At 38.2% G+C, this 20,137-nt stretch overlaps 1 protein-coding gene across 4 annotated transcripts in view; it reads right to left on the bottom strand.

Annotated features, from left to right (window-relative positions):
* LRBA (LPS responsive beige-like anchor protein) overlaps positions 1 to 20,137 on the bottom strand; it is a 654,576-nt gene that overhangs the window by 119,945 nt on the left and 514,494 nt on the right. For all 4 annotated transcript variants that reach the window (XM_061584671.1, XM_061584674.1, XM_061584673.1 and 1 more), the window contains exon 47: positions 18,075 to 18,227. In XM_061584671.1, coding sequence (XP_061440655.1) covers positions 18,075 to 18,227 — 153 coding nt within the window. The remainder of the gene's footprint in view (positions 1 to 18,074; positions 18,228 to 20,137) is intronic.

Genomic DNA, 20,137 nt, shown 5'->3' with positions numbered 1-20,137 from the left:
GTTCCTCTCCAATCCTAATAGGAAACTAATACTGATTTTTTAATGTTCTGCAATGACCAACTGGTTTGACAATAAACTATTATATGGGGTGTATTTTTACATCTGCAGTGTGTGCATGTATGGAGTCTTTCCAACAACTCTGTGAGGTGGGGTTGGTGATTGGAAACCAAGGCAGCTCCCAATAAGAAATAAATCCCTTTAAAATCCAATAACCATGAACAAGTATGAAACAGTTGCAAAACAGATTCAAGTGGCATGATTCTGAATTGGTTGGGTCAATGAAGTTTATTTATTTATTATTTATTTATTTATAATTATTTATAATAGATTTATATCCCACCCTTCTTCCCAGTAGGAGCTCAGGGAGGCAAACAAAAGCACTAAAAACACTTTAAAACATCATAAAAACAAACTTTAAAATATATTAAAAGAAAACATCTTTAAAAACATTTTTAAAAAACTTTAAAAAACATCTTTTTAAAAAAAGAAAAGGTTTAAAAACATATTAAATAGCAATACAGACACAGATAAGGTCTCAACCTAAAAGGCTTGTTAAAAGAACTAGTTCCTTATCAGTTGAGGTTGCAGTTCTCTGGACATTTCTCTGTTTGATGAAGCCCCATTGAATACATTGGGACTTGCTTCTGAGTAAACAAACATAGGATTGCACTATAAATATACAGGTTGTGTAAATAATAAACATATTTGATAGTCATGCTTATATAAATATTTCTTCATACTGTGTCCCAATAAGTATTTGATTTCACACTATGGTTGTAGATTGTTTTTTCCTCTGCATTTTAAGTGTGCCCTTCTTGCTTGGGATGGTCATGGTTCTCTATTGTTTTCATCCTGAGAGGCAGATAGGCTGAAAGATGGAGAGTAGCCCATGGTCACCCACTATACTTTATAGCTCATTTCCATTTTGAAAAATTAATTAAAACAATTTACATGCAGGCAAAATTTATTAAGTAGATCCACAAGTTACATTTAAAGCACATCCAACTTGCATTTAAAGCACATGACTTCCCCTAAAGAATCCTGGGAAGTGTAGTTTCCCCCTCACAGTTATAGTTCTCACTACCCTTAACAAACTACAGTTCCCAGGATTCTGTGGTGGGATTCATGTGCTTCAAATGGGTGTTGAATTTGCTTTAAATGAATGTTGTGGATCTGCCCTAGGTATGATGTGCATTCCAGAGTGAATTGAAAAGAACAATTTTAAAAGATACTTTTTAAAACAGGGGAAGTGTTGTAGCTCATTGGTAGGACATGCAAAGGTCCAGAATTCAATTTTGGGAAAAGACTATTGCCTGGAATCCTGGAGAGCCAATGCTAGTCCATGTCATCAGTACTGAGCTACATGTTACCAAATGGCCTGAGTCAGTATAAGGCAGATTCCATTGTTCCTAAAAGTGGGAAGAGACTCAAGGGCCATAAAATTTATTTATGTATTTTAATTAAAACATTTATATACTACTTTATTGATAAAAATCTCAAAGCGGTTTACAAAAAGAATTAAAACTATAAAATTATTGGCAAAACCAAAGTTAGGTATTTAAAAACATTCAAATTAATAAAACCAACAATGAGTTAAAAACAGATTTAAAAACACAATAGCTTCTACATGCCTGGATAGGCTTGCCTAAACAAAAATGATTTTAGCAGGAGCTGAAAAGAAGCATCTGCCTAATGTCAGTAGGCAAGGAGTTCCAAAGCCTGGGTGCTGCCACATTATAGGACTGATTTCTTACAAGAGCAGAACAAGTACTATGTGGTATCCATAACATGGAAAGAACACCTTGAACTTGGCCTGGAAGCAAATCAGCAACCAATGCAGATTTCAGATCAGAGGTATTATGTGCTGATACGATCTCACTCATGTCAGCAATCCTGCTGCAGCATTCTGCATTAACTGCAGCCCCTGGGTCAGGTTGTGCTGTATGGGGATTTCTGTGACCTTGGCTGACTGGCTGCAAGGATTTTTTTAGTTTTGGTTTTTGGTTATGAATCTGCCTTACTCATAGGAATCTTGTTGTGGTTGGTATGGTATTGCATTTAGGAAAGTATCACTGTCTTTTGTTTTTCTTTTTCTCTTTGCATTTCATTTACCTTTAACCTCACTCCCTTACATCCATAGAAGCAACAGCAGTGGTTCCATGCACTCAGCTCAACCCCCTAAAACCCACTGATGATGCACCTTGTTGATTGCATGGCAGTTTGTTTCTTGTGGTAAAAGAAAATTCACATATTTGGAAGTGCGGCTGCAATTGTTGTTCCAAAGCTGCTGCCTGTGAAGGTAGGCCAAACATGTGTGTTTTCTTCCTGTAAGGTTTTCTTTCTGTGGGCTGTCAGTTCATAGCAGCCCACAGGGTAGACGGAAAGGGTAGAGAATCTTCTTAATCTTACTCATTTCTCAGACCTATTTCTGAAGTGAAGGGTCAAATCTGTAAAGAAGTTTGGAGCAGCCATGTTAAAAGATAAGAGCACGGCATTCCAGGCAGGGGGTTGCCAATCTTGCTTGGATATGGATGTCTTTGCAGAGGATCCCTAGTGAAGCCTTACCAACAGCACAATCGTAACCGTACCTACTCAGAATTAAGTCTGTTGAGTTCTATGGGGCTTAGTCCCTTAGTAAGTGTGTTTAGAATTGCAGCCTTCAGGGGCATCCATCTTTACTCCCGAATGCTCCCATCTAACATCTCTACAACACTAGGCTCCTTTCTTCCTACAACGGCCTTCTGGTGACTGGCCTGGCCTGAGGGCACTTAAACCCTTCTTGCTGAAAGCAAGTAGGATAGATTAAATGTTTCCTACCCAGGAAACAAAATCTTTTAGCTAAGATTTCTATCTTAATTTCCAATCAGAGAACTTTTTTAAAAAATTGTATGCTCCAAGCAACTGTGATTGATGCTTAATATATCATGCTTAATGACATCACTAGGGCCTGCCCCATGACATCACTGGGGCCCACCCCGACACCACTAGGGCCTGCCCTTGAAATCTCAGGTTTTGGGATGCTTCTGATCTGGCAACCCTAAACTGGATTGAACCATAAATTAATCTTAAAAAAGCAGATGGTTGATCAATTAAATTTAAATAGGGTAGTATTTTATGTTAGTCCTACACAGAGTAGACCCATTGAAGATAATAAGCATGACTTACTTAGGTTGATAAATTTCAGTGGGTTTACTCTGAGTAGGACTTAGTTGAATACAACCCATAGATATGAAAATCTCAATGTAGCTGCTTGTTTTACAAAAATACTGAAATAATTGAAGAAACTGCAGGGTAAGTTAAAATTCAACGTTTATAATTGCTAGAAGGAAACATCTTCCTAAATGTTTTATTTTTCATTTCCTATTAGAGTAAACAGCTTCTAAAACAAAAACCGGGCTAATTTGCAACCCCCACTGATTGTCTGGGCTCCACAAATTAATGTACTAAATTTTTAGCTGGTAATTTCTCCATTAAAAGTTTGCCGTTCTTAATCTTCACCCATGTTGGGATGGTGTGCAACAAACAAAAAGCCACCCGTTCTACTTATCTGCAAATTCTGTCTGCAGACACTTCAGAAAGTAGATATACAAAGGAGGACTGAAGTCATAGATTCACACAATGATCTTCACAACCGTTCTATGACAAATAGAATCATAGGAATGTAGAACAGTAGAGTTGGAAGGGGCCTCTAAGACCATTGAGTCCAACACCATCTGCATCATTTGCAGTCTCTTGAGAGCTGATGTTTGATACAAATCTAGCTGAGTTTTAAAAGTTTGGAAACTTAGGCAAGTGTGTACTGAAAAGATTTTAATAATAGTTAATTTGTGATAGAACACCCACCAATGTTGGAAAGCCCTGACATACTCATTACCTGGGAATTCATTTGTTCTGACAATATTTGTGGCTGCTAAAACAACCACATAATGGTCACCTAGTAAGACAGATAAATTGACTGCTCAAGCTTCACAGTAACGTCTTTTTGCCTGTAGCATACTTGCTCGCCTAGACCATTTTTGAGGGTTTGCCTCTGCATTCTCCAACAGTGCCAAAATTCCTCACACAGATAATTTAGATAAAGAGATAGATTGCTGCCCTTTGCTTAAGATCTTCCTTCTCCCTATTCACCCTTCTGAGTATGTACAGTATTTATGTCCTTTCACAACACTGTTAGGCAAAACACATTACAAAAACAAAAATACCTAACTTTTTTCACTTCAACAGAGCCCTTTACAAAAACAAAATGTTCACAATTTTTATTTCAAATTGAGAAACTGAAAATGTCAGTATATACAAGCCTAACAGTCCCTGAAAAACTGAGGGTTTGTTTTTTGGTTCAAATTCAGCTTTCTTCATCCAATCCCTCATATATATAAGCATATCATGTGAGGATATTTCTACATTATACATAATGTTGTTGAATTACAAATATGTACTCCATACACAGTATTGTATGAACAGGAGCTCCAAATAAATAACCATTCAGAATTGCCCTTCAAATTTCCACCCTCCTGAATGACATGACAGAAATGTAATGACTAAAAGGTCAGCACATGACAGTTGAGCACTTGTGACCCCAAATTAAGAGGTATTACTCTTTATCTACTAATCAGTAAGTCACAAATGTACAACTTGCCCTAAGAACTTAAGAATTCCTGAGATTTGTTCACACATCATTGCCTAAAAAGTAGAATACTAATGTGCAGGACCTGATCAGACAAAAGAAAAGAACAATTTATAAATGTGCTAATTAAATGTTTCTCCTTTTTCATATATATAATATTCTATTATTCTGGCTTTCAAAGTCCTTTTAGCTTTGTCTGCATACTATCATCACCACCATAATCTCTTAAGCACCTGAAAGAAAACAACGTGGCATACCACATAAAAATACAAATCTGAAAACAACAAAACCCCACCTGCAGGCTCACAGTCTAACTATACAGACCCATGAGAAAAAGGGAAGAGAAAGGGGGTGATAAAAGACAATGGAGGAAGAGATACTAAATTAAAACATCTCAGTCAATTGGAAAAGGTGTGTGAAAAGCAGTATTTCATGAAGCATATGCCTTACTGTAGAGCAGGAAAGATTGGATTGTGCAAATCATAGAATTTTAGAGTTATCCTGAAGTTGGAAGTCATCTCAATGCAGTAATATTTACAACCAATGAGTTCTAAAATAAGGTTCTAAGCCTTCCCTCAAAAAAAAAAAGACAGACATGTGAAACAGATGTAATTTTTGGTCTAATTAAAAGGAGTACAGAACTCTAGGAAGAATAAAAAGATAAATTACATAGGAAACATAAGAAGAAGCCACAAAGTACAAGCATAAAAGTAAGTAGCAATATTTTTAAAGGAATACAATTAAGGGAAAGGAAACAAATTCAGAGAGAAGATAAATATATCTACAAGCAAGAATGTTAAAATGAGCCGCTGAGTAAAGAACTGATTTCAGGTGTGATTAAGCAGGGGTTGGCAACCTTTTTGGGTCAGTAGGTGCATTTGGAATTTTGAGAAAGTGCTGCGGGTAGCAGTCACGAAATGGCTGATGTGGGAGCATCGCATAAAACAAATTGGCTGCTTTGGGGGTGTGGAATAAAATACAATGGCTATCACATCAAAAAATAGTAGAAAAAGACACAGGACCACAAAATGGGGCAGGCAACCCCTCTGCCCCATCAGATGCTCCACCAATGAGTAAAAGGCACCTACAGTACAGTAGCCACCACAACACACAGAGAAGATATTTGCAACTGTCCTCTGTTCAGAATGGATATCTTGGCACCCAATGAAATGTGGGCATGTTTAAGGATGTGTGTTTAATGTAGCAGAAGCAGAGATAGTGCAAACAGGAACTGAGCTGGAAGAGCAAACAGTATCTCATGCATTGCAGATTTCTGAGGGAATATTTACTGAGACCTTTTGCAGCCACCACAGGGAGTACTGGGGGGGCATGTTAGTGACACCTGTAAAATAAAAGAAGACTAATAAAAAGGATCTTGCAATAATAAATCTTAAATGAAGCAAGAAAATGTGCAGGACATGGGTTTTACCAGCATCTTCAAAAAGTAAATAAAATATTTTAGAAATATTAATGCAGATGACAAGATTTTTTAAAACCCTGCATTTGCAATGAAAAAAATGTTGGAAAAGTATCAATCACACTAAGATACCTAATATTTTTGAAGCCCCTTTTCCTTTTGTTTTTTCATTTAAAATTATTATTTTTCTGAAAATATCTTCAGCAAAAGAAATGCATAAGCCACCCAACTTGATGCTGCATCAATATGCATCATGTGGAACACTTACTATAGACAATAAACTGAAAGGGGGTGGAATCATTGTACTTCTCTATTAATGTAGCCTATAAAGCAAGAAAGATATATAAGATAAGGGATGGCGCTACTGTCCTCGAGGGAATTAATCTCAAGCAGAGTTTCTTCGCTTGACTGGGGAAGTATAAGATAATGAAAGGCGCAGTTTCAAGAAAAAGTGAACAAAGCAGGCACACTGGATGAGATATTTTATTAAGAACTAGCCTTGTGTATATATATTATTTGTAAATACATACAAACCTTTTTATTCTAAATGTGAGTTCAGTGTAATCCAGTCAGATTTAAGGGAATCCAGTAAAAATGTTCTCACAGTAAGATGTAGACAGACAGACAGACACCAGTTCTGTAGTTTCATTTTTTTTGGTCAAACTCTACCATGGCTAAGAAATGGAACACACCATGGGGCCAAACAGATAGGAATTCCAATTAAATTCTAAATAATGGGATGGATCCAGAGCAGCACTTTCAGTAGGCAGAAACTTCTCTGGACCCAACCTAACAAAATCAGGTTAAAATCATAACGATTGTTGGAAGACGACCAAAATTTGCTCTCCCCAAGAAAACAGCCACCAAGGGTAAGCTTATACCCTATTTTCAGCAGTGTTCCCAAGTATATACTTTTAGTTTCTATCTAAATGTGAACAGCTTCTGTTCACTCCCAAAGTCAATGAAATCCTGAAGTCAGTGAAATGTACTCATACCTTACTAAAGACAGGATAGTACCCCAAACGTTCAGAACTATGCATTTTGCAAAACAACATATTTTGATAGATTTCAAATAAATAGTTATATGTTTTTATTTATGCATTCAGTCACATCAGGACTTCCATGCAATCTAATGAAGGTGAAACTAGATATGATATTCAATGCATCTTTATATTTAACATGCATGGTTTTTTAAAAATGCAAACAATAGATTTTGTTCTAATGCAAATAGCAGCTTCAAAAGGAACAATTTCAATCAGAACTGTAACAGGGAAAGAAAGGGTTAAGTTCTTCCATCCCACCACCTGTGATCCCAATAATTATGCAAAGACACACTTTGGCCCTCAGTTAGCTAGTTTATATACTAGTAAGGGTGGTTATATATACAGCTAAGGATGGCTACAATTCCATACCTTTTTCCATGCAGAAGCTGGGAATTAAATCGTTCTCTTTGCAAATTGGGCCTACGTTCTTAAATTCTTTTGGGTTAAGCCAAGACACTGTAAATAAAAGTTGTCCAAAGACAAGGAGAGGAAAAGATTTTCACTGCAATCTCACATTACTAGTTTAATAATGAACTTAAATATGAATGTGTAAGCACAGAGAGGAATCAAACACTGAAACTGCATGCCAGAAACAAAGACAGTCCATTTCATGAAGTAACTATATGAAGACCATATACTAGTCCAAAACAGATCATGTCACACCTCAGTTTGGTTTCTATAACGCTTTGAATGAAAGAGATAATAGTAAGTGATTGTAATGGTCCCATTTTGTTTAAGTATATGAAACTATAGGCATAGCATGATTGCTACACTTATTGGTTTAGACACATTTTTATGTCTCAAGGTATCTATTTTAACATCACACATGTTACACCACCTTGATACAAGGGAATATACTATCACTACATTTATTTAGCACCCAAGTGCACTAGACAACACATTACAGAAAAGGCACTCTGGTCTGAACAAAACAAAGAAGTTCATAAACTTCAGAGTGACAGCAAATGCTTTAAGCACAATACCTGCACTTACATTTGCAAATCTGACCAGTGCAATATCAGCATGCATCAAAATGCATTGTTTTGAAAATAACTGTCAGTTCTCCAATTAATTAATTGCCTAGAAAGGTGAAAGGGAAGACACTTAAGAACAAGAATAGGTTGCCTGGTTGGAAGCCCAGAATATTGTTGCCATGGTGGTTGGCAGGAACAGTAATTGCTTAGTATTTTCTAGAATAGGGCAGAATAAAATAAATGGAAACACTGCAGCATATTAGCCAATAATTACATTTATCAGTCATTCATTCATAATACTGATTCTCCTCCTATGCCCATCACAATACATCTCTCAGCTCCTTCAATTCAATCCCATGTATATGGTTCCTTAGATGAATGGAACAGATAGGGGGACCCAGTGTTTTTTTATTTTATTCTATATTTTAATATACTGCCCTTTTGCAAAATCTCGGGGAACAGTAGGTGCAGACCAGAGCTTGGAAGTAACTTGTTAGAAATAATGAGTTACTTGTAATTTATTACTTTTTTAAGTAACAAGTGGGTAACTTCGTTACATTTTGCTAGTAATAGAACGACTAGTAATTTTTTTACTTTTGAGCAGCAACGGTAACGTTTCCAGTGTTACCTTTGAAGTTACTTGGGGGGGAGCAGAGGAAGTCTTCTGCTCCTCTGATTGGTGGACGAAAGACATGTGCCTTACACTGGGCTTATGATCAGCATCGCTCTTCCCTCGTGCTCTGTGTTAGGAGGCACGAGGTGAAGAGCCAGACGTATGATATGTTCTGTGTATATATTAAACAAATAGGGTGATAAAATACACCCCTGTCTCACTCCCTTTCCGACTGGGAACCAATCGGTTTCTCCATATTCTATCCTTACATTAGCCTCTTGTCCAGGGTACAGGTTGCGCATCAGGATAATCAGATGCTGTGGCACCCCATTTCTTTTAAAGCAGTCCATAGTTTTTCATGATCTACACAATCAAAGGCTTTGCTGTAATATAAAACACAGGGTGATTTCCTTCTGAAATTCCTTGGTCCGTTCCATTATCCAACTTATGTTTGTGATACAACCTCTGGTGCCTCTTCCTTTTCTCCTGTGCATGGAAAAGCTGATCTCAGGTGGGTAGCTAGTTCCACCTAGCAGTTGAAGGCAGAAGAGTGCTAAAGAGTTGTGGTTTTTTTAACAAGGACTTCTTGCTCTGCACAGCTCCTTATTTCAGTTTCTCTTCTGCCTTCCACCAAGAACGGTTGATCTAGCTCCTCTCTGCGTTCAGGCCTGTATAGTTTGGTGTTTTTCTTTCTATTGTGTGTGTGTGTACCTTTTCCTTCCTTTACTGTTTTCCTATGTGTGTCTTGTTTAAAGCAAAAAAGGGGGTTGCCATTTTAGGTTTCGTCCCCTGAGACTTTGCGGCGGCGCTGAGCCAACCGCCAAGCAGGCGCCCCACCGCTTCGGCTTAATAGACAGACTAGTGTGAGAAAGTCCTGCTGCACCCTGCTGGGGCAAATATTTATGAACCCTATTGTAAGAATATGTGGGAGTATTCAGGATTCAGGAACCATAAGGAAAGAAGCAATCTGAGTCAGGTTTGTTGTTGTTGTTATGTGCCTTCAAGTCGATTACGACTTATGGCAACCCTATGAATCAGTGACCTCCAATAGCATATGCTATAAACCACCCTGTTCAGATATTGTAAGTTCAGGTCTGTGGCTTCCTTTATGGAATCAATCCATCTCTTGTTTGGCCTTCCTCTTTTTCCACTCCCTTGTGTTTTTCCCAGCATTATTGTCTTTTTTAGTGAATCACGTCTTCTCGTTATGTGTCCAAAGTAGGATAACCTCAGTTTCATCATTTTAGCTTCTAGTGACAGTTCTGATTTAATTTGTTCTAACATCCAATTATTTGTCTTTTTCGCATTCCATGGTATGCGCAAAACTCTCCTCCAACACCACATTTCAAATGAGTTGGTTTTTCTCTTATCCACTTTTTTCACTGTCCAACTTTCACATCCATACTTAGAGATAGGGAATACCATGGTCTGAATGATCCTGACTTTTGTGTTCAGTGATGCATCTTTGCATTTGAGGATGTTTTCTAGTTCTCTCACAGCTGCCCTCCAAGCCTTCTTCTGATTTCTTGACTATTGTCTCCAGTTTGGTTAATGACTGTGCCAAGGTATTGATAATCCTTCACAAGATCAATGTCCTCATTATCAACTTTAGTTACATAAATCTTCTGTTGTCATTATTTTAGTCTTCTTGACGTTCAGCTGTAGTCCTGCTTTTGTGTTCTCCTCTTTAACTTTCATTATCATCATGGTCTGTGGGTGGGTAGGAGGCGACAAGGGAGGAGGTGGAGAGTGAGACAGGGTGGAGTGGAGAAAACAATTGTTTTAAAAAATGGACTGGAGGGAAAAAGGAGCCAGAGGTCAAGAACATGGATAGAGGAGAAGGAGGCAGCAGCAGAATGGAGATAAGGAACTGTGGAGGTGAAAGATGACATGTGTGTGTTTGCACTTGGTACACAAAGTGGCCTCCACCACCCTCTCTGTCTACTGTGCTGCATTTGCAGTATTTTAACTTTTTTGCATCTGAGGGGAAAATGTTTGCTTGGGTGAGTTTCCCTTAGTTGGTCCAGGAGGTGGTTAAGTGAGAGAGATTATGCTGGCTGGCTGAGGGGGGAGGGTTGCACTTGGTTTGACGTGCAAAGTTCTGAGTAGGGGCCTCTGCCTCCCTCCCCACCTTCCTTACCAGCAGAGACCACCATTGCTATCATGGATAAAAAGAATTATTCTACTACCTCTGTATGTGTGTGTTTATTTTTAATGTTGTTTTAGGCTACTTAGATGTGCAGCAGCCAATGCACCTTGCAGGTGTTTTTTTTTAAAAAAGTAACTGAAATGTAACTGAAGTGATTACTTTTGAGAAAAAGTAAAGTAATCAGTTACTTTCAGAGCAATTGTAGCTGTAACGGTAATTACTACTTTTTGGGGCCATGTAACTGTAACTGCAACTTATTACTTTTTGAAAGTAATCTTCCAAGATCTGGTGCGGGCAGTATCTCATTCCAGTTGAGTCTGTAGTAAGATTTCCACTCCTAATTCCTCCACCCTCAGGAAAGTTAGTATCTCTCTAGTGAGGTACAATACTCTCTTCCCTCACAATTGACTGCAAAGAATGTCCATTGTGAAAAGATCTGCAGGCTGCCTGGAGCCTTTCACCTTACAGTTAGATAACTCATAGGAAAAGGCTCTAGCCTGCCCTAGATCAGATACTGGGGTTGGGAGCATGCAGCCTACAGCCCTTTCTTTCAAGATGATCATGTACCTCAGAAGTTCAAATTAGGCAGGGGAACAGTTCACACACACAGTTGACTATTTGACTTCAAGAGTGCATTTGTGCATACACATTGAATACTGCCCTTCTCCACTGAAATATGAAATGGTGCCACTAAGAGAGATACTGGAACCTCTACAAGTGAGTAACCAAGGAATCTGCTTTGGGATCGCTCAGTCCTTATGATGACCCAAGATCTAGGTCTCATGAAAAGTACTCTTTGCATCACACCATGACTTGAAGCTTGACATTGCCCCAAGGCCAGGGTTCAGACTGCTCATATATCAGAATCAATAGCTCCACTGCCTCATCAATTGCTCAAGAGTGTTCATTCCCCTGTAAGCTACCAGTATATAAAGCTGAGGACACACCTGGAGGCCACCCAGTGATGACGAATTTCCTGCTAGTTCTCAGCTTGAAGGCAGGCCCATAGCTCAGTGGTAGACCACATGCTTTGCATACAAAGGCATCTCCAAGTAGGGCCAGGGAATACCCCTGCCTGTCTAGTCAGTGTAACCCAGGGGAAGCCAATGTGGTGCCCTCCCAATATTATTGGGCTACAGCTCCGATCATCTTTCAACATTGGGCATGCTGACTGGGGCTGATGGAGGTTGGAGTCCAACAACATCTAGAGGGAACCACTTTGGTTATGCCTAGAGTAGACAGTATGAGAGCCAGTGTGGTGTAGTGGTTAAGATGCTGGACTCCCAGCCAATGTGGTGCCCTCCCAATATTATTGGGCTACAGCTCCGATCATCTTTCAACATTGGGCGTGCTGACTGGGGCTGATGGAGGTTGGAGTCCAACAACATCTAGAGGAAACCACTTTGGTTATGCCTAGAGTAGACAGTATGAGAGCCAGTGTGGTGTAGTGGTTAAGATGCTGGCTGGGAGACCAGGATTCGAATCCCCACACAGCCATGAAGCTCACTGGGTGACCTTGGGCCAGTCACTGCCTCTCAGCCTCAGAGAAAGGCAATGGTAAACCACCTCTGAATATCCCTTACCATGAAAACCCTATTCATAGGGTAGCCACAGGTAGGGATCGACTTGGAGGTAGTACATTTACATTTAGAGTAGTCAGTAATGAGCTATAAGGACAAATGGTCTGACAGTATAAGGCAGCTTCCTTATTCTATGGCTGGGGCATTCAATTGCTATTTAGATGCTCAATTGAGCTCAAACCCTTGTTGAAACATAAGTCATACCTTATAGTCTCACAGATCATGCAGACTTAGACCTTCCCTTATTAGCTGGAATCCAACTCCCTGAAATCAGTTCATGGTCCCTTCTCAACAAATTTATTAAAAGAGACTCTTACTGGCAATACTAGCAGTTTGTACTACAATTATTGTTAAGAAAAATCTCATTTACATTGTGTGTAATAGTCTTTGTTACATAGTTGTTTTTTATGTTAAAACGTAAGGAACATTCTTGTAGGCTTGTAGATAAATTCACAGTGCACACCAGCTGAATCTAAATAGGTAGTGTCACTCCATAACAAGAAATTTGCACAAATTACCTAACTAACTAGCACTGACTGTGAAGAAAGTATGGTTATTATAAGTTTAGGATACAAAAGGTTAATTCTTTTATGAACTGATTAAAGTAATAACATACAAATAATAAGACAACATTTAAACAAGTTGACATTTAATCCAAACAAGTTTAGAAAAAGAAACAACATACTGGTTAAATTTGTTTACATTTGTAAGAATTAAATTAAATTAAACAAAAATATACTGATCAATGTAATGCTTTTTTAAGCTATAGAAAATGTGAATGTCTGCACTGAAAACCAAAATAATTTCTGTATCTGAAAATATTATTTAGAATATTATCTAAAAAACACACACCAACTAATCATTTGGCAGTACATAAAAAAGTATAAGATCTGGCCACATTTCTCGATGCCATGAAAATATCCAGGCTGTATTACTGCAATGCTCATAATGTAGGGTTGCCTTTGGAGACTTCAGGAAGTCTTCACAACTCAGTATCACAACTCATGATACCACAAGCAAGGCTGATGACTGGGAGTGACAAGAAGGAATGTATCTTAGCAATACTTAATAAAATCACTGGCTACCAATTTGTTTGTGTGTCTAATTCAAAGTACCTAAATGATCTGGGACGGAAAGACTATCTGCTCCCATACAAGCATCCCCAACTATGAAGATCTTCCTCGTAAGTCCTGTTCAGAATCTTGCCACCTTCTGAAGTAAGTGGCAACCAGGGTCACTTTAATTGTGACACACTTTGTCCATTCATCTAGGACCCTTTTCAACTGCTTTCAAATACCAGCTGAAGGTAGTGCTGCTCTCCCAGGCTTTGATTTCAACCTCAGCTTCTGCTATGATTTTTAACTTGATTTTTTGCTGCTGTTTTTCTGTGTGTTTTTTAAATTGTAGTAAATTGTTGGTTTTAGAAGTCACAATAGTTTATATTATTTATTAAAATATATTTTAATATCCTACTCATTTTTTCAGAGGCAAAGGCAAACACATCTAACCTGTTTTAATGAAACCCCATCTTGTTAATTTTTTTAATTTTGGGAGTTACGATTAAAGCAACTATGTCTGCCAATTAGCATTGTGAACCCCTGCTATTGACCTGGTACTGTACGATCTGTTAATAGGTACTGTCCTATATATCATCTGTTCGTCTTGCTGGTCTATTCCAATAAAAGATGGACAGCTGCAACACTATATCCCTGTTGAACCTGAGGACCATCTGACTTTAATTGTAGTACACAGCTTGATGTGGGTCTGGTTATGAGAAGCCAAAGTATCACAGTGTAATAATCTGAAAAAGCAGAAACCTGCCAGGCACAGGGCTAAAACAGAGGCTTGGGCTGTCTGGTTGGCTGATGGGATGCAGGAAATATGATAAACGAGTAAGGTATAATGATATCAGGAACCCGATTAGCACCACAAAAAGGTCACAGATCAAAGCAGTATGCATTTCATGAGGTCTAATCACTGCAGAAAAATCAGTAAAACAAACTGAAGGGGGGAAATCTGCATCTGATAGCTTACAAAATGGGTACTTAAAACTACTATTGTTATTTATTGCAATTTAGAAAGTTGCAAGGATGAAATAGACAACTCTGTTTTTGTAACATTTATGGGACCCAATGTGTTATTACAAAGAATTCTTTGTCAAGGTATATTTAATTATTTTTTACAATTTTGCTCGCTACTCACATTTATATAATCTTACAAAAATACTAATGAGACAGCTGACAAATACGGTCACTGGTGCTATGTAATTACAGAAGCACAACATGTTTTGCATAACCCCAGAACAGAACATTAATCATGTAATTACTCATATACATTACGTATACATTCCATTTCACTTGGGCTCAACAAATGCAAGGCATTGCACAAAGAGCAAAAGTCACTTGTAAAACATTATTTATAAGAGCATTACTATGTTGCTCTCTCGTAAAACTTCAAGGAAGTGTACAGCAACATAAAACCATTTAAAAACAATACAAAATTATGTATGTAAGACTTCCCTTTTCCCTATTCTATAGAATATATTTTTATGAAGGGAATGGAGAAAACTATTATGAACTCCAAAACCAAACTTCCTCACTTTGCTAATTAAGTAAAATAAATGAGAAAGATTGCTATATGTGAAAAAATAACCAAACATTTGGGGGGGGAGAAGAAATGGGGGGAATAGTGTTGTGGATACACCATAAATGTAATTTTCATTTCATTATTTATTACATTTGTATGTCACCTTTTCTCCAAGGAGCTCAGGATGGCATAAATGGTTCTCCACATCCCTGTTTTCTCCCCACAATAACCCTGTGAGGTAGGTTAAGCTGAGAGACAGAGACTGGCCCAAGGTCGCACTATGAACTTCATGGCAGAGCGGAGGTTTGAAGGTCTCCCAGCTCCTAGTCCTACATTATAACCACTAAACCACATTGGCTCTTTTTTCTTCTTCTTTTACAGGTATATATTACAGTTTTATTCTGCTTAGTTCACAATGTACATGAAGTTCCTGGGTAGTCTTCCATCCAGACATGGACCAAAATCCAGACCTACCTAAGCTCATATGCTTTCATTTCATGGCCCTGGGCATTTTAACATAATAGCAATGTGATTCTCATCCTAAAATTAGATTACTGCAATGTACTCTACGTGGGGCTGCCTTTGAAGATGGTTCGGAAACTGCAGCTTGTGCAAAATGCAGCGGCCAGATTGGTAACAGGGACCAGACGGTCTGAACATATAAAACCGATTCTGGCCCGCTTGCATTGGCTGCCTGTATGTTTCCGAGCTCGATTCAAGGTGCTGGTTTTGACCTATAAAGCCTTACATGGCTTAGGACCACAATACCTGATGGAACGCCTCTCCCGATACAAACCCACCTGTACACTACGTTCAAGAACAAAGGCCCTCCTCCGGGTGCCTACTCCAAGGGAAGCTCGGAGGGTGGCAACAAGGGAGAGGGCCTTCTCAGTGGTGGCCCCCAAATTATGGAATGATCTCCCTGACAAGGTGCGCCTGGCACCAACACTGTTATCTTTTTGGCACCAGGTCAAGAGTTTCCTCTTCTCCCAGGCATTTTAGCATGCGTTTTAAATTGTTTTAAATTTTTAAATTGTGTTTTAAATTGTTTTTTAAATATGTGTTTTAAATAGTATATTGGTTTCAATGTATCTGGTTGCTGTAAACCGCCCAGAGAGCTTTGGCTATGAGGCGGTATACAAGTGCAATAAATAAATAAATAAATAATAAAATTACAGAGAAGCGTTTTGTTTTATAAATGCCTGTCTGAGGGACGGTGTCATCCAGTAGATCATACCATAATCCCTAGCTTCAGGAGGGATACTAGCCTGGAGTTTTCAGATCATCAGGCATATGCAAGTAGGAGGGATTCTCAGTTATAGTTCATAGAAGTCCCTCTCCAAGCAACTTATTAGGTTCAAAGCTCAAAACAGTTCAATGGCAATCATTGCTTAAACTTAAGAAATAATTCAATCCATCTCCTGCACATGGTAATGTGTACACATGTTCTTAATATAAGCATAACTTTATATGCAAGGGTGAGTATGAATTCCATAGATGGAGCAGAATGCAGGGTATGGGGAAAGAAAGCAGGGAGCGAAGAGCTGGACTGACACTTTACATTTTAACATCCAGTGATAAAATGAAAGATAACCTTTTGCCTCTTTCATTTGATTGTATACCAGTTTTGTTGTTAGATTGTATGGTTGTTATAATATTGATTGAATTGCTTTTCTATCCTTTATACCCACCATTGAGTTTTGGCATAAAAGTCCAATAAACAAGCAGTAAAAAAGTGAACAATTTTAAATGTCCTACCGTGATTTTTCAAATAATTTCAAGTATTTTTTAAAAAAACAATTTAGATTACGCGGCTGGAAAAAAGGATTAGGTTTTTACAATACATTACAGGGCATGGAATGAATAAACCCAAATTTGAGCAATTATTTATGTGAGCTCTTTAAAAAGCATTATAGAAATAGCTTAAGGTGTGTGACATTAATACAGCATATTTAGGAGGAAATCATATTTGATAATGACCAAACAAACTGAAATAGGACTACCAGAGCAAGTGGAGATGCTTGATCTGTTATCCAGAGCTAACCTGCATGGAAAAGCTATCATAGTGTACAGAGATGTCTGCTTTCAGTGGATCACTGTGGGGATAAAGCTCAAATTATATATATAATCTAAAGAAGTAGAAGTTTACAAGTAACAGCCAAGTGTAATGGAAGGCGGAAAGCAGGAGCTTTGAAATGCCACTCTTTTAATGACTTATAGTTAACTAGGGGCTTCGCTGGCCAGTCCTGCCTACTATCACCAAAGCCAGCTTTCCCACACAATGAGTCACCAAACCTGCCTCCCTAGCATCCTGTCTGACTTTCCAGCTGCTACTGCTTGCCACCAACGGCCTCCTGCCCAGCCTCTTGTTCAGGTTGCAGATACAGCCACCACCACCAGTCTCCCAGTCGGCCTCCTGTACAGGCCACAGCCACCGAGGCCCAGGCCATGGCCATTGCAGTCACCACATAGCTTGCTGGGTCACCCCACCCCCCGCTGTGACATCATGAGGGAGTGAAGGCTTATCTTTATTGTATATATATAGACATGCACAAGGGTAATAATGGTTTCCCTCTGAAGTGGCATTAACAAAATATCTAATATAATATGTAAAGACATGTAAATTTTGTCTCTTTTACTAGTATAGTAGTGATCTCAGTAATGGCAATTACAGTACATTTGAGAAGATAAGAAAGGTGTTGTAAAGTACATACATCACAAAAGGAGATGTTTTTCTTCTTTTTTCTTTGTTAAATTTGTATATAAAAATCAAATAAAAATATTTTTTTTAAATTCTACATTACACGAAAACAATGAGAAAAGCCAAGGAAATGGAATGACACATTTTACATTTTCATAACAGCAACAATATGATCCACAGAAGTAAGGATGAGGGTCTACTGTTTAGGTTAAAAAAGAAAACACCAGTAAGTATTCCCAAGCCCATGGGTACACCTAAAGAAGCTCTTTGGATCCCAGCCTACATAAATTCTAGCTTTACCAGAACAAAAGGTCAAATCTCATTCTCTAAGGAAAGGCATTTCAAGCACCAGTGCTTAATACAAATAACAGTTGATTGCTATCTTACCAATCTGTTTATGCGAACAAATTCTTCTGGGGTTTTGGCCCATGGTGGAAGTTCAACATCAGACACTACTGTCCCATCATCCATTACTCCAAGATTGTAATTATTGAAATTGACAAACATCTCAGGGAGATAATAAAATTCAGGAACAAGCTCCTATGTGGAAAAGAAAACCAACATGTTATAAATTGGATTATAATAGAATTATTTCAGTTATGGCGGGTGATAGCAGAGTGCAATGGAAAAGTATTCAGACCTTTTTCGCACCAGCCCTGTTTTAGCAAAACCTAATGTTTACCAAGTCTCTACATCTATCAGATGTTTAATAATTATATCCAATTATGCATCCAATTATGTCCCTCCACTGACAGAAAGTTCTTGCCCTCTTCCCCAAAAATCTATTCCAGAAGCCTGGGAAGTTCCTTTGCAACAGCAGGGTAAATACCACAGAAGATTGCAGAAAAAAGGAGGAACTTGCAAAAATTACATCCCATCTTTCAATTCACAGAAGCCTCTGCTGAATCAAAAAGCCCTTCATCAACAAAGGCACAGAACTGGATATACCTTCTTGGTGTTGGTAACATGGTTATGGAACAGCCTCCTCAGAGAGGCTTGTCAGGCACCATCTTTATGGTCTTTTCTTTTTTATTCACCATGCCTTTTAAGCAACTTGTATTTTTAACTTGGGCCTCTCAGTCTTATGATTTATATTTCATATTCTTATGCCAGAAAGAACAGATGTTTGCGCAGCTACTGTTGTTCTGTATTTTTGACATATATATTTAAAATGTGGTATAGTAAGTAAGTAAATAGCAAGACCCACTCATTACCTGTTTTGTGCCACTCATGGCAAAGGCACTTCGCATGTACACTGAAACTTACTTGTCAAAAGTCTTAGTAAAAACAGCCAACTACAGTACTACCACTGAGGGACTGTCTTCATATTCCTTCTACACTGGAATTATTAGTTTCCTATCTATGATAACAATCGCCTTGCTAATAGCAATAGCAACAAAACCCATTAAACACTGGCTAATTTAAAAATTGGCAGCTGGTTAAAATTTAAATAAGGCTAAAATATTAATTAATTGGCATAATCAGTTAATTAGAACAGGTTTGATCCAAAATTCTGTTCAACTCCTGGAAAACCTTTTCAATTAATGGAAGTCCCTTCTTTAAGTGGAACGAAATCTCTGGATCCAGTCTATTTACTTAAAATATGGATTTCAATTTGTTGATCTGTTATTTGTCAGTTGGTCTGAATTGCTGATTACAATGCATCTATTCAGCAACAAGCAAACCCAAGCACCTTTCTTATGCAACAGGGCTTTTGTTATTTTCTGAACACCAGCATCCCCATGCTAAAGCCACACATCAAAAATGAATTGAAGAAGCAGCTTATAATAATAATCAAGCAGTTGCTTTTTCTGCATGCATGTACACATTGGCCTAACACTGATGTTTATGTTGAAAAATGTGGGCCATGCAAATACTGACTGGTTAGTATTGCTTTTCTAAAAAAAATAAAAATGTTTTTAATGTATACTATAACGGAACATTATATAAATGTCCTAACTAATGAATGCACAGTTGAGCCAAGCCAAGCAACAGATTTTTGTGGGAAATCTATTAATTTCTTGTAATAGGCTCTTTATGAATGGAAAGGCTGAATATTGGTAATGGCTCCAGGAAATGAGAAACTGGTGTAAAATTGGTCTTCCTTTTAACAAATGAAAATTGCCTGGCATTTAATAAGCAGAAAAACACATCATGTGCAGTGGCCCCACTGACTATGTCAGAGGCACAGTAGATCAGATTCTAAATCCACTCTTGACATGGGTCAGTGGATCAGTGGTCTTCTAGATACCACCCTCAGGGTCAACTATGGATAGAACAGTTTTCCTAATAGCTGAGTGCAATGGCAGGTCATCAGATTACGGACAGGGTCACCCTAGAGTTGCCGGAGCAAAGACAAGAAAAATCAAGCAAGAATTAAGCTATTATCACCTCAGTTCTTGTGAGAAAAACTTCTCAGCTATGCATCCTACATATTTATATGCAGTCAT

This window comes from Rhineura floridana, chromosome 9 (assembly GCF_030035675.1).
Source record: "Rhineura floridana isolate rRhiFlo1 chromosome 9, rRhiFlo1.hap2, whole genome shotgun sequence".
NCBI lineage: Eukaryota > Metazoa > Chordata > Lepidosauria > Squamata > Rhineuridae > Rhineura > Rhineura floridana.
The sequence above is the reverse complement of the archived record's forward strand: the minus strand, read 5'-3'. Positions and strand labels throughout refer to the sequence as shown.